The following is a 22,114-nucleotide window of genomic DNA, read 5'->3' on the forward strand; positions in this document are numbered from 1 at the left end:
GATGTAGGAGAAAGTGCCCATACTGTAAGTATTATTAATTACATGCTGAAGCACCCCACCCTATTGCTAGTGATATATTCATACTCTTCAAATGGTGCACGTCATAAAAGTAATACCAGGTGCCAGGACAGGAAAGACATTTTTTGATGCCACAGTCTCAATTCAATTTTGACCGTGTCTCAATCAAAGCTCACAAGGCTTCTAGTCGCCTTGAGCAAAATAAACTGCCAGTCACTTGCAAAGGGGATCTTATACCAAAGATTTTTTTATCCCCCAATTTCTACCTGTTTGTGCTGGTTTTGGGTGAGATAGAATTAATTTTCTTCACAGTAGCTGTTCAGGGGGTGTGTTCTGGATTTGTGCTGGAAACAGCATTCATGACACAGGGATGTTTTAGTTACTGCTGAGCAGTGTTACATAGAGTCAAGGCCTTTTCTGCTTTCCAGTGAGGAGGCTGGGGGTGCACAAGAAGTTGGGAGAGGACAGAGCAGGTTCACGTGACCCCAGCTGAAACAAGGGGTCCCTACAAAATGACATCACGCTCAACATTTAAAGCTGAGGAAAGAAGATGGAAGGGGGGGAACGTTGGGAGTGATGGTGTTTGTCTTCCCAAGTCACTGTTATGCATGATGGAGCCCTGCTTTCCTGGGGATGGCTAAACACCTGCCTGCCCATGGGAAGTGGTGAATGAATTCCTTGTTTGGTCTTGCTTCGCTTGCATGTTCAGCTTTTGCTTTACCTGTTAAACTGTCCTTACCATGACCCACAAGTTTTCTCCCTTCTACTCTTTTCATTCTCTCCCCCATCCCACTGGGGGAGAGTGAGTGAGTAGTTGCTGGTTGGAGTTAAACCACAACACTATTACTGAAAGATTTGTTTTAAAACAAATATCCTTTTGATAAGAGAGCAGACAAAGGTTCCATATGTGCTACATTAGGAGTAAACATATATGTTTGTGATTGCCCTGCTCTACTCTGCACTCATGGAGCCTCACCTCAAGTCCTGTGTGCAGTTTTGGGTGCTACAATAAAAGAAAGATATAAAGCTATTATGGAGTGTCCAAAGAAAGGTTATGAAGATAGTTAAGAGCCTTGAGGGGAAGCTGGAGGAGGAGTGGTCGAGGTCACTTGGCTTGTTTACCTTGGAGGAGACTGAGGGGAGACCTCATTGCAGCCTACAGTTCCTTTACAAGGGGAAGTGGAGGGGCAGGCACTACATTTCTCTTTGGTGACCAGTGAAGGACCCAAAGGAATGGCCTGAAGCTATGTCAGGGAAGGTTTATGCTGGATCTTAGGAAAAGAGCATTGGAACAGGCTCCCCAGGGAAGCAGTCACAGCACCAAGGCCATCAGAGTTGAAGTGTTTAGAAAATGCTTTCAGGCACATGGTGTGATTCTTGGGGTGGCCCTGTGCAGAGCCAGGATGCTGATCTTCAATGACTCTTCTGAGTTCCCTCTAACTCAGGATATTACATGATTCTATGTTACTAGAGGCATGTTATGAAATTCAGTGGTTTGACGGCTGCATCTGGAGTCCTAGCACCTGAACAGACATCTTATTTTGATATGGTCTTATAAATAAAGATAGTGTTTAGATTTTACATCTACCACGCAGCTAGGCAGTTCTTCCAAGCCTTTAAGGAACATTAAGGCACTTGACCCTTTGAACAGCAAGTACGAAACACTAAAGCTATTTTTGCTGTAGTGGCTGGAACCAATAGCTCATCTATGTGACAGCAAAGACATGCCCTAGAGCATACATTAAAAAACTCAACTCAAAAAACTGAGCATAGGAGGACATCCTGACAATGAATTAGGCTGCCAATTTTTTTATTTGGTTTAAGCAAGTTTCTCTTCACGGCCATACAGCAGTTTCAGCCTCAGATGATCCAGAATATCAAGAAGGCTATTAAACTGTGGATAACAACAGCATGGATTTTTAGTAGGCTGGACTGTGAAGAGCAATATTTAAGGCAGAGGCACATATTCCCTACAGCCACAAGAGCTGCAACCTCCAGCAGAGGAGGTGGTGACCTCAAACCACCACAGATGCTTGCTTGCTTCAGCATAGAATAATAGTCCTAGTTTTAGAAGACCATATACATTTGGAAAGTGAGATTTTACAGAACACTGATTCTGAAACAGTGAGGCAGATCATGAAAGAGAGCACAGAGCACTGGTGAATACATATCACTGCACTTTGTGCTGGCTGAATGCAATTCCATCTTCCCTGTCATGGAACTGTGCTCCCAGTATCAGACAATATTAATTTCTGATCAGCAGTTCAGTGTTAAGCTGAAAAGAAAGGCACTATGACCAGCCCATTCTCAAAGGACTAATCCAGCAGTGGTTGGATTAGATACTTCAAAGCCACTGCTTAGGGATAAGGGGGAGCACACAAGCCTTGCATAGCACAAGAGAATTGAGGGGATTCTTGTATCTTGGATGTGTCATTCATAAACTGGGTATACAGTCCTCAGACTGGGAACAAAAACAGCAAGAAGCATGTTTTCATTAGCTGCTTGACTCCTATAGTGAACTGTATAAACTGAAACTGTGCTGGTAGATCCAGAGGTGGGTCACTCCAAAGCCACTAAATTTTATTACTTGCACACTGTTCACTTGGAGCACAGGGGGCAGGAATGAACACAAGCAAAACTAAACAAAAAAAAAATCTAAACAAAAAGCAAACAAACAAACTGAAAAAAAAAACAAACCCAAATCAAAATAAAAAAAGAACCTCAGAACAAAAAAGCTCCAGAGACATGATCTGTTCCCTCTTTTGTTCCTTGCATATTCATACCTATCTGCTCTTCATCTGGGATGCCCATGATCTTCATTGCCTCCATGGTCTCCAGAAACATGTCTTTGTCTTGCTGGCCTGGGATCGTAACATGCCCATTGGAAAGGAAGCGGTATTTGTTGTAAGGCTCCAGCAGCAGATCATCTTAGGAAAGAATTGAGAAAGAAGTTACTATGTTTTTGTTTGTTTTAACAGACAACAAGCTACCACCAAGAAAAATTTCTGACTCTCATATACTACCAGGCACTGGATGAATATGGGATTAAGCCCAGTTTTACTGTGGGTTGAACATTTAATGTATTTTAGATAAAATCAGAGTTTTTCTGTCTCATTTTTTTCTATTCCTTCCTCTGGACTACTCCACCAAAGCAGTGTCAATCATCATTATGCCCTAAGTCTATAAGAAGCAGGGATTAATTTGAAAGTAAATTTGCCTTTAATTTCAGATACCTCATTTGTTTCAAGTTAGATAAAAGTTAATATATAGCTCTTGAAACAGTAGCTACTATGAGAAAGTCCTCTCCTTGTGTCCTTCCCTCCAGATCAATTTGCAGCTCTTGCATAACACAGACCCTGGTTACTAGGCTGACGTATTAAAGCTAGGTGTACTAGGATCTCAGACTGGTAGAGCTGCTTAGCTGCTTGCAGATTTGCTCCACTCAGTTAAACACTGAGTACATCCCTGTAGGACCATTCCTGCACTAGAATAGTTTACATCATGCAAGACTAGACTAAACATGGGACAGTGATTTAGATAAGGAAGGGCGTAGAGTCATTGCTGGCACAGAGACAAGTGCAGGAAGGAACCAGAGAAGCAAGTTTTCAGGAACTGAGAAGTGCGGGGGGAGGGCAGATAGATGTATGAGTGCATGAAAGAAGTGGAGGAGAGCTGACCATATCTAAAAGGCCAAGACAAGGAATTGTGAAGGAACAGGTCCTAGTCTACAAGTGTTTTGAACCCTCTGTTGTTGTAATTATGGGATTCATTCATCACAACACAACCATACTTACTCTTCAAATGCTCCCCTGCCCCAGAGAGCAGGTAGTAAAAGATGTGGAAGGTTCTCTCCTCTTTGGCCTGGCGAATTGCACGTGACTTCTCCAGTAGATCTTCAGAGAGTCAAGGCATATGACAGGACATACAAATCACTTCCTATTCTATGGTAGGAGAAAAAACTCATATTGCCTGACATTCTCCTCATGCCAGTTGACAGGGGTATTGACTTAGCAATCATTATCAGTCAACAACCCCCTGTGCTTCTGGTCTTAGTTTTACTAGCCTCTGAATGATGACTGTGGCAAGAGAGACTTAACTGATAAAAACCAGAAAAACAGTGGCCATCCATCCCCACTTGCCTTAGACAGAAACAAGAATGACTTATTCCAAACCTATTCATATTACTGCAGTTTATGCTTGCATTTCAGTCCCCTAAGATTAGAATTCATTCATTCAGAAAATACCCCACCATGATCACAAAGGTCACAAACGACTATATGAGGAAACAGGAGATTACAACAGTGATCTTGTTAGCATGAATTTAGAGTGCTTCCTATTGCTTTCTCAAACAGGTAAAGTCGAGAGTGTTAGGTGCCATTATCACGTGCCTTTAACTTATTCTTCTTTCAAGTGGTTACAGAAAGGATACAGGTCTCAATATTGGCTCCAACAATGTAGCCATTGACATCAAAGTTGATTCTGATGAATTTGCCCTAAGAGGAAAATAATAGCATTAAAATTAGTATTCATTCTATCTGGTAACACCAATAAACAAAAAAAGTAAACCTCCTGTTTTTAATCCAGGAAAGGAAACTCAGAACAGGTCAGACAGGTTTTGGGCAAAACCTAAGGTCAGCCAATAGGCAATGCCTGCTGATCACAACAGCGATTTAACAAGACACCAAACACCTCCAGACATCTCTGACATTCCGGCAGTCTACAGTTCAAACTCACTATGTTTCCACCTAGATTTCCTACAACCAGGGTCCCTTCAGTTTCACATGTTATCTAGACAGTTCCACCTCCTTCAGTGTTAGCTTCAACCATTTTCAGTTAGCTCCAGCTCCCCCACCTGCCCTCTCAGATGTTGCCCACTGCTGTCCAGAGCAAGCAAAATAAGGAACAGTATTTGCTCTCCAGGATAAAACTGACTAATTACTTACAATAAAAATCAGCATAAGTGATCCTGGCATAGGCTCTCGTTTCTTCATTCTAGAGACCTAACTGATCTATTCTGGATAATTGACTGAATGCAACTGACTTCCCAGATTAATTTGAAGGAATCACTCACAGTCAGTTATCCTGTCCCTGACAGCAATTCATCAAAAAGCAGAACAAGTCTTCCCTCTGGAAAGTACAGAATACAGGCACTCATGACAGACAGTAATACTCACGAATCTTGAGGAGTTGTCGTTCTTGACTGTCTTGGCATTTCCAAAGGCCTCCAGGATGGGATTAGCCTGGAGCAACTGTCTCTCCAGTTCTCCCTGGAGAAAAATCCAAAATTAATAAAGTAGGTAGCAGTTCATTGCATTAACCTTGGGTCAAACCAGCGCTGCAGTTTCAATTCACACTAGTTGGCATCTGCTGTAGAGAAGCCATATTAAACCTTAGGAGATGATCACTTAAACCTTCGAAGGAGACTCATTAGTTATCTGGGTGAAGCAGAAACAGTCACAAATATGGCCTTATTCCCTTCCTCAACACAAGCACATCGCAGTGCTGTCCTTCTGTTAACAAGAAGCCCTTCAAAGCCATTTGCTGTAACATCCCGCAGACTTCCCAGGATTAAAGTGAAACACCATACCATCCAAGACCAGGCCCTCATCCCAGAAGTGTACTGCCATATAGGCTGGAAGAGTGAGGAAAATCCTGTCTTGCTACTTAAAGACAGCTCTGAATGCTGCTAGTAATAGTTAGCCTGAAAAGGTCTAATGTTTTATAAAAACCAAACAGAAGGCAAAAATGCTTGCACTTTTGTAAGAGTCTACATCTTCCAAAATACAAACAAGGAAAAACCTCCTTTGTAAAGAGGCACACACAAAAAAGAGAATTAGTGGTATCCCACAAACTGCATGATTGCTTGCATTCCGCTGCCATATTCACACACTCCTCCCCTCAAGGAACACAAAATGCTGGAATTGTAGAAAAAGAAATTCAGAACCTTTATCCCTGCCAAGTACTAGACCACTGCAGCATATTCACCTTTCCCTGCAGGCTCTAGATGTATCCCTGGCTGTTGTAAAAATTACTTGTCCTCTGTGCTAAAAGCATGGAGTTCTATATATTTCAAGATCACCTAAAAAGCCTCTGGAGACAGAAAATTACAGTTTAGATTAATGTTTCTCTTTTTAGCAGTTATCAGTAAGTACTCAAGACTGCCTGTGCATAACAGATGGAAATGAAGTTTGATTTGTGAGAGCTGGAATTTATGGGAAAACTATTTAAGGTTATTTCTAAAGGAAAATTGTTCCCATTTGTTCTCAAAGAGATTAGTTCTTACACAGTGTCTCTCAAAATACATGCAATAAAAAAAGGTGGAAGATATATGAGAAACTGTACAATGAACTACAAGTCTTTACTTTTTACTTCCACAATCATTTCACTTCATGCTTGCAAAGTGCAGAGCCAAACAAGACCCTCACCCCCTACAGAACTGCACAAGTACAGAAGGGGCGGCTGCTACAAACACCTTCATTCACTGTCAAGTATCTACAACTAGGGGCTTAGCCCTGGTAAGGGAACCTGAGCTGGACATCAGCACAGACCCAGAATGTGGCACTGTGAGGAGAAAACCTTGAAACTAGGATTCAGTCCTTGAAACTAGGGTTCAGTCCTTGAAACTGTGTGGCAGTCACATTTCCCCTTGTGTTCTGGCACATGTATTGAAGTTGGAGTGCTCTTCCCTCACCCCATTCCTCTTCCCCATCCTGCAGTGAAGTCCTAGACCTTTGTTTGTGACTGCAATCTATTACCATTCAAGTGAGAGATGACAGCAACATAGCATTTAAACCCAACTATGGAACAAGAAAGGAAGAGAAATCAGGCTTTGATAACAGATCTATTTTAATTATTTGGCTAAAAATAAAACCAAGGTCATACTTAGCTACACAAAGATCAGAAGTTTATGGAAATCCATACTATAGTGCCTCCTGTTATTTAGTACCTCAGGAAAAAGTGTCACTGGTTTCAAGGTGGTGTTGATAAACTGTGGGCTAGAGGTGCTTATGTCTCTTTAACACCAAGGTAGCAATAGGCATAGAGAATGACAGCTCAGGCTCACAACAATACCAGGCTACAGGGAGAGGAAAAGGTTGAAGAGTTGGTTAAATCAGTAAGCCCTCCTGACCTGCCATAGCACCATGATACAGTGGGAAAAATCGAGTTCTTAGCATGCCACAGCAATGGCACATAAGATTAAGTGTCTACAATTACCGTATCCATTCCTCACTAGCACGCTTTGTTTAAAAGTCAATTTCATTATGTTTAAAATTTAAAAGAGGTTTTTGGGTGGAGTTTGTTGGGTGTTTTTACCTTAAATTTTGATGGCTACCTTCCACTGATGGAAGATACTTCATTGTTATTTATATAACGGGTATTTTGTAAAGCAAAACCTGTACAACACAGACCTGTCCATCACAAGCTTTCTAGAAATTCTAAGGTTCCTATCATTAAGATGCTGCCAATTTTCTTGCACCTGTAATTGCCATTCCTTGACCTGAAACAAATTTGTTTAATACTTGGCGTGCATTTGAAGTATGTACTATATTCCTCATGAAAACAGAAGCTGTAAAAGCTATCGGATCTGTTACCCTGTGGCTGGGCAGTGTCCAACACTCTTCTATTTCTACTGCTCTGAAGTTACAACACCAATTTAAAGCAAATAAAATCCTTGACATCTACCTTGTACTCTGAATTTTTTGCATCTCATACACTTTCTGGAAAATTTTGTATGCAAGGTAGAACTTCTGCCAGTCATTTATTCTTCAGAAAGTATAGAGAAAGGCATCCAGAAATCACAGCTACCTGTAACAGCATGCAATTTAAAAAAAACATATGGGTGAGGGTGTTTGGGCTATTTGTTTGGTTTGTTGGAGTTTTTTGTTGCTTTGTTTTTTACACTTCAGGGATTTGCTTTTGTATTCTTCTCCACAGTCATGGGAGAGATTATCAAATAACTGAATCCCAACAACAGTGGCTGGACATGGAAAGGAGAAAGGTCATCAGTAACTTAACCTTTGTTACAAATATTTAAATAGATTTAGTACACCCCCAAAGGAGCCTTAATGTGCTTAGTAGTCACACCATGCAGGTAGAAGCTATTTAGCTGAATATACTAATGCACTGGAAAAGAATGGTGGAATGCATCACTACCTCCAAAATGAGTGAGCTAGAGCTGAAGAATATGCTTTATAAATCTGATTTTGTTCTGATACTTGGAAAAACAGGGGTTTACATCCCAAACTTCTATAGGTGACAATCAAGAAACCTTCATGGTAAATAAAGCACCACTACTCTCTATAATATCATTGTTTATGTTTCATGGCTAGTCTTGCAGCATAAAGGTTCAACATTATCATATCCTAATTAAAGACAAAGAATCTGCCATGACCAGTATACCTGAGATCATCAAAAAATTAAATGTATTCAATTTCATGAACTCTTATACTCTGGTTCCAAGTTTGCTTTGTAAAGAGTTTTTGCAGAGAGCACTCTACCGATTAACATTCAAAGACTCCAGCTCTAAATCCCCTCTGCTAAGGCCAGTTTAGTCACAAAGCTGGAACAAACTGTGAGCTGCAAGACTTTTTGGAAAAAATCAAAACTTACGGGAAAAAATTAAATATCAAACTTGGGCAAATCACCAACCAGTCCAACTGGTCCTGTCCTGCTTCGGTGGTTCAAATTTTGCTCAAGGACAAGCAGTGGAAGAATACTTAACTCAACCCCATGATTCTATTTTCCACACTTAAAAAAAAGAAAAAAGGAGAATGTTTCTAAATACAGCTACTGACAGACCATGGAAAAAGCCTTCATATGTCTGAAAGTTTGGCACATGGAACGTTTTTTTTTGGTTGGATTCCAGAAGTTAGTTACTACTGTGTGCGTGTGCACACACAGTGTGCCTGCATGCAGAGATGCCTTCTTATTTATATACTCTACACACATAAGACATGCCAACACTTTAGGCTACTATGGGAAAACTCTTATGTAGAGATATAGTGGACACACTTGGCACCTGGCTTTCATTACACAGCTCACCAGTGAACATTTCCAGTGTGTTCAGCTCTGGCTAACAAGCCCACAGTCCTGGAACACCCTGTCTGCAGAGCAGCCTTCCCTGTGACCTTTCTTTGCAACCCACAGCCACAACTCACTGCAAGGAATAGAAAGCTAAATACTTCAACTACATTAATCTTACTAGGAACACACACACATTGTATGCTTCAGGTTCTAGTAAAGCCTTGTCCAGTCCTATTGTCCTGGATGAACACTTCTCAAATGGTATATCTCAGAAAACCCTGCAAGAAAAACTTTAAATGCAAACTAGTATTGAGCACACAAGTATTCTTGATATCACTATAGTCTCCAATTGAACATCCTTACAAAAAAATTACTGTGCACCACACAAAAAAAAATAAAAATTGTGAATTGTCTATGGATTTGTTTTAGCTGCAGAAAGTGATATTGGTGTGGAGTGAAAAGCTGCTCAAAAAAATCACACAATGGGACAGAAAATGCATTCCTGGTGCAGAACGTGCAGTAAACGTGCAGCTCACCTACGAGGATACAACTGAAGAATTCGGCAATAGTCCATCGGGGGAGAGGGAGGGGAAAAAAATATAAGTGAGACATCTTTAAAGTCCTCCCACCATCATCACCACCCTCCTTTCATGTGCTGCTAACACTTGGCTGTTTTCCCCCCTTCTAATGTTTTTGTAAAATTTCTAAGTTTTCAGTTGATGTCCACTAGCCTATCACTGTATTCTCCAGTTTTGAGACAGTATATATAATAGCCAGACCTAATCTTTGATGGTACAGAAGAAAGGAGACAAATCCTCCATGGACAGATCAGTTTTAAACTGCCTAGACTGGTTATAAGCAATACATCCATGTGAAAAGATCAGTACAGGTGATGCTTCACTTACAGCAGCTCTTGCCAATGCACTGGCCCATGAATCCAAGAGGTTGTGGATGAGCTTATCCCCACTGTAGCTCCATTGAATCAAAGGAATTATGACTTTGAACAGTTTTCCCTAGCTTGCCATTTTTTACAAACTTTTATTGTTTCACAGTTCACTGTCCTCCTCAGTTCCCTGATAGATGTTAAAACCTAAGCTTCTACAGAGCAATATGGCTTTTACCAGCATCAGCGAACACATACTTATTGTCCAAAGTCAGCACAGCAATAAAATGTCAGTAAACCTAGGTCTTACCTGGTCTTTTTTAGACTTGTGTGAGGAAGCAACATGAGCCAGATACTGAATGACCTTCTTGGTGTTCTCTGTTTTACCAGCTCCTGATTCACCTCTGTAAAGAAAATATGCAGTTCATTCAGAAACAAGAGGTAGGGGGACATATTTATACTTCTAACCCCAAAAGGGTTACAGACATTTTTAACTGCATTCTGGCCATTGCAGCACCTCCCTCAAAAGGAGAAAAAGCTGGACTGCAGTTGTACCCTCAGCCAGTTTGCAGCTGGGTGCAGGTTCCACATGTAAGCAGGACTGAGGGCCAATCAATTTTACTGTGTCTAGAAGAGAAATTGCTGTATCAAGAGTATCTGTTACTCTATCAGCCTCAGCAGTATGAATGAACTGAAACATTACAGCTGCATCAAATCTGAAGGACCACTCGAAGCCTTTTCCATTGACAAAGCTGTATTACTTCAGTAGTTTGAGCACAGGGGCTGTTTCAAAACCATCCTTCTTCCACTTATTTTGCAGAAAGAATTATATATTGGAGGAACTGTAGTGGGACCCTCCTTGACTCTCCATTATTACCTGATTTTGTAAGCCTACTACCAGCACTCAAAATTAAGAGAGTCCTTCAACCAAGAACATAAAAACACAAGCTTTGACATGCAGACAAGCTGGCAACTGTAAATACTCACGTGCAAAGGATGGACTGATCCTCTCGATCTAGAATAAAATATAAAAAAGTAGTCAGACTAGGACTCTAAAACTGAATTTCTCTGACAGAATGAAATCAATATCAAAGACAAAACCAGGAACTAGTAAACACTGACAAGTATCTTTAGAAACATGGCCAGGTAACCTCCTCTCTGGCAGAAGACCCCAACCTCCTACCATATGCCAAAGGATAATGGCACCACAGCAGTTTAGTTTTCTTCATCCAGAAAGATTATTTGCATTACAATTTTTCTACAAACAATACAGAAGTCTCCCATTGAATGTTTCTTTACCACAGAGCTACAGTTTGATGTGCATCTCCTTGTTCTTCAGCTGCCTCGCCCTTATTATACTGGGCCCATACTGACTTACCAAAGTTATCAGCAGAGCAGTGAAAATGGAAGGGGGAGAGGGGAAGCGGGACAGCAACTGTTACAAATCCTAAAGTGCCAAAGACTCATATCAAACAGAAGCTTTCACTCCAAAACAAACACTGGAAGTTCAGTGAGAAATATTCGTTACTTATTTTGTACAGAATGGACTCAAAAACTACGACACTAAGCGGCAGCTTACATCCTGTACAGCTGATTGTTTGTGGCACCAACCCCTATTGTATTAACACAGCAGCTGGTAACAGCAGAAACCTTTTCTTCTTCATGTTTACATACCACCACACATACTAATGCCTGTGTTCAGTTCCCATCTGTGGATGATATCTTTCCAGTTACAGAACTTAACTCACCCAGCCTATTCACCACTATCTTTTCCCACATCTTTTAATCTCCTTTCAGCTTCCACCTATGATTCCACTTCCTTATGCACACTCCTGACTAGTCCTTCCACCATGCCTTCATTCCACAGCTCCTGCACCATTTCTTTGTGAACACACTCCCCTGATTCTGCCTTGTTTCACCTTTCATTTACCCCTCTACCCTGTGCCCGCTTGGGCCCCCAGGTTGCATCCCATTCCTTCTCCACAGCACCAGGAACGAGCTGGGAGCACTGGGCAGACTGGAGAGTGCCAATACCTATACCAGAACAGCCTTAGTGGCTTGTAGTGATCACAAGGGCAGCAAGACCTGTTCAAACATGGAACAAACAGGCACAGCAAGTCATTCACTGACAGTCCACAAGAGCCATTGGGGCACTCACAGAACACACTGTGCCACCAAACTCAAAATCCCCACTAGGCTGTGGCTTTTTTTGTTTTGTTTCATTTTAGGTGTTTGTCTGTTTTAAAATCAAGACTGGAGGACTGTCAGATCATCCAGTTTGAGAAGCTCAGTAATACAGCAGTGGTCAGATTTCATTCACTTATCTCCACTTTTCTTTTTCCGCCAAGTCCCAATTTTGCATTGGGTTGAGGTCTAATTTGTGAAGAGAGAAAAAGCAAGCTTTAAACATCCCTAAGTATACAATTCACTGCTCTAATACATTATTTCAGCAATTGGTAACCTTTGTCAGTTATGTTGATGTTTGTGACTGTCTCCACATTTTAGCTACTGGCTCTTTCTAATCCTTTTTCCCATAGCTTAGAGAAATCAAGTGCACTCATTATTCTTCCCACCACAGAGTACTTAGACGATATAATTAAGTCACCATTCAAGTTGTTTTGTGCAAGATAAAGAGATTGAGCTGTAATTAGGGAAGGTTTTCTAGTGTGATAGATTTCAAGTACCTGAAACCACTTTCTATACCCTTAAATACCGCTGCTGCAAGTGAATTTAGCATTTCAGTTTTAACATCAAGAATGCCATATTCATCAAGAAAAATCTTCTAAAAACTCAGTTTATAAAGAGAGGAGTATAGCTAGCCTGTGGACATATTTTTATGGAATAAGGAAAGCTGATAAACCTGCCAAATTTGCGATTCCATCTTCTCTTAAATTATTCTGAAACCAATAATGAAAGCATTAGGTTCACGTGCTACAGATACACAACTCCTGCTCTTAAGCTTCTTTACTGGAAACTGATTGTATGTAGATAAGCAAAAAAAAATGAGAGAAAAATAATCAGCTCTTTTCCTGCTAATACTCAGAATGTTACCTGTCATTACCCTGCTAATGTTCTCAGAAAGAGCTGATCAGCCCCAAGTCTGGAAGAAAGCAAGCAGAAGAAAATCACTACTCAAACGGTTTTGGCCTGGCAAATTCTTAAGCCTTCAAAGCTAGATGCTGCTGCTTTACTTGCATTGCATATTCATTTTTTCAAGTGTTGAATTTAATTCACTGTCTTTGAGACATGTACCCCTTTTGCTGAGGGACAGGGCAAGAGTAGAGGTTAGCCAGCTTCAAAAGCCCCACACATTCAAGGTTCCCAGTGGGTCAAGGGCTCAGAAGGCGCATGCCAGCCCTCTGCATGACTGGGCACTTTGAGGGTGGATCAGGGGAATAACTAATGACTCATTTATGGATTGCCTAAGGAAATGTATTCTTGGGTAGTGCAACACCTAGGTACAATCCTCCATTGCAAAGCAGCTATGTGAAAGGACAAGACTGTGCCTCTGAATAACATTTGACTTTCAAAAGCTTGACTATAAACAAGCAGTCCACTTGTCTGAGAAAATATACTTGCATTCAGGTACTAGAGGTTTTTCTAAGAAGTCAATTTGAGAGAAAGAAAAAAAAAACATTTAAAAAGATAACTCTAAGGAAGGTGCTCCTTACTCCTGGTAGCCAGCTCTGATCCTGGAATATGAGCTGGGGCTTCTTAAACAGGCAGTGGAGCCCCAAGCACTTGAATAGCACATGCCTTCCCATTCCCTCTCCTCCAGATGATCCAGTAAAAGAGTACTGGTAGGCAGACAGATAAACTGACTGCCCAACAGAAAAAGAGATGATCAACATCGAATGAAACCAAGAAGCTCTTTGGCACTGAACACTTCTTGATCATGCCAAGTTTTGTTATACTTAGTTGAGAAGTTCTTTCAAGCCTCATTCCAGTGAGGCAAGGTAACAACAGCACCCTGAAGTGATCCTAGGAAGTCTCAAAGGGGCGAGTACAGGATTTTTCCCTGCCTTAACACAGAGCAAGGTGTTGAAAGGTGCTCAGGCAGGAAAAGTCACAGACAGTGTTCAAAATCCTCTTGGCACAGTATTCCTCCCCCAACATACCTTCCTGGTGGCCCACTGCAGCTGCCTTAGTCACCTCTGCTTTAAGTCAGCAGGAACGTACCTGCGAGTGCAGGCAAGTCACCGGGAGCGTGCAGACACTGCCATAAAAGGCAACATTCCTGTTTGCAATCCGGGGGAAATTCTTTCCCAGGACTGCAAAGCAACAGTCATTGGGATAGCTGGAATTCTTCTAATTGTGTACAGACAGACAACTCAAATAATGTGTTGAGCAACAGGAAACTAGAGCCGACCAAAGGGCCAAAGAGCTAATGCATACAAAGCATAACTCTCAGATACAATTTCAGTTAAGAATCGTTTAAAATGCCAATAATCATTCTCCATACCATGCTGACTTGAGCCATCATGAATCAGAATTCAGTTGTCCAGGCAAGAGGCCACCTCCACCTCATTTTAAAAAAAAAAAAAAAAAGCCAAGCATTCAACATGGGCGTTCTGCACAACTTCAGTCAGCACTTGCCTGTATTTTACTGTCAGTTGTGCAAGCAACCTACTCAGCAAAAGAGAATGTGCTGGGTACAATAAACTCAGTTGCTTATAATAACACAATCAAGAAATGCCTGATTAAAAGAAATCTGCATCTGCTTTTCAATCCTAAACAGAGTTACTTATTAAAAATAATCCAGAATAACAACTCATTAGTTAATTATAGCAACAGTTCTGTATTTCAAACCAGCTGACAAGGAAAGCTTTTTATCTAGGCTCTTCTTCAGCTCTCATCACCATAGTATTCAAGTGATCATAAGATGCAGCAGCCTCAAGCATCCAGAAATTCAGGAAGTAAAACATCCTTTAATTTTAAACTGTACAGCAGTATTGTATAATAAGATCAGTAGTTTAATTTTACTATGTAAAAAACCCCATAATATCTAACTCATTCTTGACTTTCTTTAGTCCAAGAATAAAAGACTGCATCTTAGACAGGTGACTGCTTCAGCATATACTAAAAACTTAATTAAACCAAAATTTGTTTTCACAAGAGGAAAGGAACTTCTTGTACAAAGAAAGTCCTCAACCAAATATTCTAGTGCAAAACAACAAGTCTGAATGAATGCTGAATTGCTGTGGTCGAATATATTGGCATAACTGATAAATTAATGCAGCTCCAAACTCCTGACTTCTGTTTTTAAATGTTTGGGGATGGGAGAAGAAAAAGGTTGGAAGGCTAGAAGAGAATATGCAATTTAAGCTCTCCATCTCAGTTACAGAACATCCTACCAGGCTTTTATCACCCACTTCCTCTGCATGAGTGACTCCCGTTTCAGGCCTGTTCATCTCCATAAAAGGAGAAGTATATAGCATTCACACAATGGTGACATCATCTCTCCAGCTAAGAGGAAGTGGAGCTGAAAGGCAAAGGCTTGGCTTGCAGTCCCCTGCCTATAGCTGACTCATTAAGGCTAAAAGCTTAACCATAGCTCGATGGTAACACCCACCTCCTAACCACGGAGCATCTGGCAGGATGGAGCAGCCTGGCCCTCCTAATTCCTGCTACTACACTGCTCCGCCAGCATCCTGGGGAATGCCTGCAGCCCAACTTAGCCAAATGGCTGGCCAACCAACTTATAGAGTTGACCTAAAGCAAGAATTTGTCTTAAATGCATCTAAGTGCTTCAATCATACAGTATTTTCAGCTTCTTATTGCCTCCTCAAATTTCCCTTCCAACATCAACATAATTTTACAACCCATGTCCTTTCCTTGGGGCTCTTGACACAGGAGGAACCCCAGGCCCCTAACACACTGTGCTACACAGAACAACCCCACTGGCATCAGATCTAATCAAATGTGTTCATTGTGGTGCTTTAACCTATATGTTGGTTTGAGCAAGATCAAAAACACTCCAGGGGAACACCAGAGCAGAGCCTGAGAGCCTGTTTTTGCATTATCATTTAAGGAATGCATTATAGAGAGCTTTCAAAATGCTAATAAGCTATCATCAAGCACAAAAAGAAAAAAAAAAAGAGAAAAGAAAAATCAAATGAAGGACAAACACAGCATATTCATGATAGCTCTCAACAACAGAAAAGATGTTAAAAAAAAAGATGGTTAAAAAAAAAGAGAGAAAAAAACCCACTTGAGTTGGCAGGAACTCTGCAGCGCCAAGATCCAGCTCTGCATTAGCTGAAGTCTGAGGACAGCCACAAGGAGAAAAATAAGTTTCATTTGAAAAATGAAATATATCCTACTGGGTCAAATGCAAATATTTATTCCCCCAAGACATATTTGGACTAGAGCCCATATCCCTTTCTCTAGCACTCCTTAACTGAATCTGGAGATGGCAGAAAACAAGTTAGGTTGTAATTTTAGGTTACACAAATGTTTATGAAGTTCTGACAGAAAAGAAAAACTGGTATACAGCCTGCAAAAGCTCAGGCAGCTCATGATACTAAAACAGTGAACTGCAGGGAGACTGACAGCAGGGGTTGGACCATTACATAAGTGACTGCCAGGGAGCTCCTGCTCTGGTTTACAGGAATGAACTGAAAAGGGTGTGGTAGCTACTAAAAAACAAGTGGGCAACGGATTCATTTTTAGCTCCTTGTTCTATTGGAAACCACATTTTGAGACACAGATTTTGAGAGCTGTATTTAGAAATCTCAAGTAATTCAAAGCACGTAAAACATTTCTTAAGAAAATGAGAAACTACGTATGTATTTTCTCGCTATTTGTATCCAGACACCATCAAAATTAATATTCTCCGCAATTAGTATCCAAATTTAATGTTGCCCTTTGCATCAGAAATGTGGACAAATCTTGGAAACAAACTAGTGACACTACAGTCTGTATTCTTTTGCGTTTAGTGAAAACAGAACTAGACCTTTACATGCAACTTGAAAGAGACATCTGTGCCTCTGCATAATCTGAGCAGGTCTGAATTGATGAGCACTCACAGAATCTCATACAGAAGAGAAAGATGCACTTTGAGACAGTGTATTATGCAGTGTAGCACAGCAGACCAGTGCTAAGAAGTAATCTGAGAAATTACTTGGCAGCAAGCAAGTTAAAACAGAAGTGTTCTGCTAGCTCAGAAACTTAAACAGATATGCAAACATTTAAGAATTACAAACAAAACTCTTGAAGGTCTCTGTTCTATAGAAGCAGATCTACAGGACTGCCTGTAGTGAAAATCACAACTGGTCCCGAGGTGCATGAGGATCTACAGTGGCGATTTGTCTTAAAACACTTCACACTGTGTTTCGTCCCTTAGTATAACAAGGCACCAAAAAATGAGGTTACTGTGCTTCAGGATTTTTTCTTTTAAACACCAAACCCAGAGACTACCTAACACCAAAGTGAACACCAGCAAGGTGCTGGCTGCACAGTCTCCTTTGCAGACTAATCCATCAAGGTCAAGGAGGGTCTGTACAATGATTTTCAGAGGTTTGTTAGGTGAAATGTTAGGAGCTCCCCAAAAAATGTGGAGAAAACTGGGTAAAAAAAACCCAGAGTATGTTCATTAGCTATGTACTGCCTATTCCCTCTCCTACTTATCTCTTCATTGAACAGGATGAGCTTTGTAGACCAGAATAACCATACTGACCTAATCTATTACAGAAGTTTCAGATACTTTTCAGGGCATTAAAACCAAAACCACGCTCCAGATACCAATGACATTTCTAGCTTCTATCACTATTTGACACAGAAAATTCCCTGCATGGGTTCCAAACAGACAAATGGGTGCTGTTTAACAGTTTTAAAGTATGTTTTTCTAAATTGAGGCCCTGGAGACTATGAAATGAGGTAAAGGATGTACCTCTTCAGTATACATCTGCTGCCTTAAAATAATGATTTATTTGCTCAAGACATCTCTCCACTTACAGGCACCGTGCTTCAATTATCAGCATCAGAAGACTAACTCTTCTCTGAAAGCAGATTTGAGGTTTCTGGCATCCAGGTTACCCAGGGAGCAGAAACATTAAGACAAATGGTTGTTTTCTCTAAAAGCAAAAATGTTATGCTTTTTTCAGAGTTCTGCTCTTGAAGCACAGTCTCTCCAAGTACCATGCAGCAAAGTAATGTTCTCACCTCATTTCTGAGAGTCAAAGTCTTGGGTCAGAGAAAAAAACCAAAACCAACAACAAACAACCTACTTTGAACAAATTCTCCTCCATTTTATTGCTTCAAGAAAGTACTTCTGGGAAAATTAACAAAAGCAATATAATCTCTTAGAATATCTAAGTGACACATGACACTTCTGTCAGTGGAGTAACCAGCAGACACAAAAAGAGGACCAAGCTCACCCACAGTGTATCAGCACAGATGCCTGAAAAGGGTTAAATAGTTTCTGGATTAGCAGAGGCTGGAACAAAGCTCTCATCTTCCTCTCCCCTTCCCAATTCCTTTCCTGATGAACCAGCCCTTTGAAAGGCCTGCTTACTCGAATACCATAAACTGACTGAAAACCAACAACAAAAAAAAATCAGAGTCCAAATCAATTAACAAAAAAAGCTTTTGCACTCTGTCAGCTTAAGAGATAACTATACCCCATGCGGACAGAAGTCAGAGCCAACAGCCTGCTATCCTTCTTCAGGCCACAAAGGATGCCCAGTCTTCAGGGTTCTGAAAGTAACCTAGGGAAGGCAGCCTAATCCTAAATGCCTCTGGCTCATGTGGAGCACCCGACCCTTTCATCTTCTATTCTCTGTACAGATTCCTGCCATACCACCGGCTGCTGCACCAAGCCTCCCCCACCGCTGAGCAAAATGAGAAAGTGGAATAGGAATGCTGCTTTCCACTGCCCTAGAGGCTGGCCAGGACCAGAGACATACTGCAACAACATACTCTCCCTCACCCCCAGTAGCAGACATTGGAATGCTACTGTTACCCTTTGCAACAAGAAAATAAGGCAGCAAATAACCCTAAAATAATCTCTAAGAGTCTTGTTAGCACACATAGGCTACACATAGCACACATGTGAAGCCACACAGAAAAATCCTTCCAAACCTAGTTAAAAAGGTCAAAGTAGGTTAGTTCAAAAGCTAACTGGAAATGATATTCACAACAAGCATTCCAAAAAGTCAGCAACGAGGTATCTCAAACTAGGCAAAGAAGAGATGGGGTAAACCTCTTGACTATCAATACTGGTGAGAATACTGCATAGTTAGAATTGTTCTGGGAAAGGCAAACACTCCAGTAGAGCTCATAGCAACTTTCCCATACTTGGAACACAGAGGCAGGGCTGCCATTCTTCTGCTTTGTACAATAAAGCAAGTCAAGTCTGGGATTTCCAAATTTTAGACATGGTTCAAGCAGTGGTCTGATGGAGACATCTTCTCTTTTCAACAGCAAAGAAAGCATCCATGTAGCTTAATCACTAGCTCTGAACCACCATTAGACCAGGGAAGGTCACCCATCCCTTGTTGCAGAATTGCACTGCTTGGATATCTTCTGCCACATAATGATATACCTGGCAGAGACAAAGGACAAGATGCATGCACAGGCAGTTTCAAATGGTTTGACTGTTGTCTGTAAAAGAAAAGGACTTCTTCAGTCTCCTTACAACAATGCCAAAGAAACCATTTCTGATTCTATATAGAAAAGATTTCTTTTTAGAGAACAATAACTTTGGTACAATTAAGTCAATAGCTTGTTTAAGAAAAATGCAAGTTAGTACTTGAGCTGACAATGAGAGGGCAAGAGAGAGAAGGAAGCAATAAGGGATGATGTTTATGGACAACATTCTGCCATGTGTAGTACAGGTGGAGCTTCTCTTCTTGTCCTTCATGGCAGACCCAGTCTTTCTCTGAGGGAAATGAGGTCCTATATAGGTCCAGGTTCACAGGTTTTTTTCTTCTGGATACAGCACTCATTTCACAGTAACACACCAGCAGTATAGCTGTATTTTGTCAAGACCTGCCACATCTTCAACAAATCACCATCAATACTGTGCCACCAGGCCACTGCAGCACGTCTGTATGCTCATCCCTCCCCACCTCGGGCTTTTACAAATACAGATTTACTGATCTGTCTTGTTAGCTCAGCCCTGTGCTCTGCTCTGCATGGCACCATGCTTTAGCAACCTTTCATAGCCTTCTCCACACAAAGTTTGTTTGAAGCCACTAGCACAGGTAGGATGGAGATTTTCTTGTCCCCTTCCCACTCTGCGAACCTATATTACTACAGTCCTCCTGTGCTTGGTGGTGCAAGTGGTAGTGAGGGCAGGTGAAAAGCAGAACTCGAAAACTGAGTCTAATGAGAATTTTAAAGCATAATTTTATTATATCTGGCCGCTGTTGAAAAAGGTGAAGCTAATGACAAGACCTAGGAGAGACAAACACCTTAATCACTTCTAGTCATCAAAAATTAAAGGAGTACTTACATTCATACAAGTCACGACAAATCAAACTGTCCATTACACCCTTTAAACCCTACAAAGCATGCTTCTTCATAAAACCCATCGACAAACAGGAAGAAAAGCACAAAATACCCCCACACCTGAACACTCTCCAAGCATGCAAACACAAGCACTGACTCTGTAAAAGACCTCCTCTCAGAATGAGGGATATGCACAGGATATTCAGAGCTCCATATTTAAAAGTTCTCAAGTGACAAACAAGCTGCAGATACTATATACGGTTCTCTAATTCTCAGCTGTATATGTGAGGGTGGGGGTGAAATAGGTCAATCTGCTTGCTGTCTTTTATTCCATGAAAAGCCAACGGATGTACTTAATATTTCCTGATGGGAAGTTTTATTTTTACCAGAATAAGAATGTAACCAAACAACTCTCAATCAGTAAAGCTACCACTGACCATCACACCTAAAAATATTAAGCTTGTTTCGCCCAACTAGATTGTACAATTGGATTTTAAGGTGGTTTTTGCTAAAAGCCTCTATCAATCAATACATCTGCCTGCCCACCTATAGCTATCTTGATCTATAAGCTCATCACCAAGAGGGAAAATTTGCTACCTCAGTTCTGCTTGCTTCTCTGAACGTTGTGCATTCACACCAACTTGTTCTTCATGTCAAATTTAGCTCTAACCAGACTCTTTGTAAGGTTCTTCAATCCATTAGAGCAGGAGAAAGGTATTCACCTGAACACAAAAGGTGGTACCAAGTAGGTGCCAGGTGTCTGTAAACAAGGACAGAGTGGGCGACAATGTCTTTTGATAGCAGTGAGTTGTTGTTCTTCTACAGTGTTCTGACTGCAACCTTGATTTGGGATTTCAACAAGAGTCATTATCTCAGTCAGCACTTACCTTGCATCATACTCCTGTAGGCTGTGTCTGTGATGGCATAGATATGAGGGGGCATCTCATGTCTCTTTTTGCCTTTGTACATCTCCACTATTTCTTCTGAGTATATGGGCAGGTTCTTGTAAGGGTTGATTACCACACAGAACAGGCCTGAGTAGGTCTGGAAAGAAAACGCCCCAGCAAATAAAGACAAGAATTAAATGTTGTATAGTTGCATATTTTAACAGTATATTGCTTGAAAAAACAAACAAACTGAACAGTGCTTTTTTAAATACTTCTTCCAGTGATGCCACGTGGGATGCTTCCCACTACGCAATATTAGAATCTGAGCAACACCTAAAGTCATATCAACTTGACCAGTACTCAACTTTTCCAAGTATGCACAGAGCATCAACTGACACATTAGTCACACTGATGTGACTGGCCTGCTCCTTGGCTAACTAATAGTCCACTAGGACTGGCTTTTCTTCCTTTCAAGGTTCCTATATTCAGGTCAAGTGCCATTTTATTGTATAAGGTAGGTGCTCAGCTCCTAGAAGCACACATTTTATTATGTTCTGCCTCATGTTTGCTATGGATTTATCTAGTAATTGATCAACTACAACACAATAACACTTCAAGCCAAAATAGTTACTAAAATTAAAATTAGACCAGTGTACTCCTGAAAGGTTTAAGTCCACTGGACTAGGCCAATTTCAGTGCTACCCTGTTCTGAACAGGAAGCTGGATTAGATGGCCTCCTGAAGACTCTTCCAGCCTGAACACTTTCCTCATTTACAATGTAATGAGTATGACTCAAACTAGATTCAAACCATTAGGTCATTAATGTCGTATAGTCAGCAACATTTACTGA

General features: G+C 40.9%; 1 protein-coding gene across 1 annotated transcript in view; it reads right to left on the reverse strand.

The window, feature by feature from the left end:
* MYH9 (myosin heavy chain 9) overlaps window positions 1–22,114 on the reverse strand; it is a 56,789-nt gene that overhangs the window by 29,825 nt on the left and 4,850 nt on the right. Inside the window, exons 2-8 of the mRNA XM_008931579.3 lie at window positions 21,265–21,421; window positions 10,913–10,940; window positions 10,236–10,329; window positions 5,193–5,285; window positions 4,448–4,511; window positions 3,813–3,911; window positions 2,802–2,945 (exon numbers count right to left, since the gene is read on the reverse strand). Of these exons, the coding sequence (XP_008929827.1) occupies window positions 2,802–2,945; window positions 3,813–3,911; window positions 4,448–4,511; window positions 5,193–5,285; window positions 10,236–10,329; window positions 10,913–10,940; window positions 21,265–21,421 (679 nt within the window). The remainder of the gene's footprint in view (window positions 1–2,801; window positions 2,946–3,812; window positions 3,912–4,447; window positions 4,512–5,192; window positions 5,286–10,235; window positions 10,330–10,912; window positions 10,941–21,264; window positions 21,422–22,114) is intronic.

This window comes from Manacus vitellinus, unplaced genomic scaffold, assembly GCF_001715985.3.
Source record: "Manacus vitellinus isolate BGI_N305 unplaced genomic scaffold, ASM171598v3 scaffold_5_pilon, whole genome shotgun sequence".
Taxonomy (NCBI): domain Eukaryota; kingdom Metazoa; phylum Chordata; class Aves; order Passeriformes; family Pipridae; genus Manacus; species Manacus vitellinus.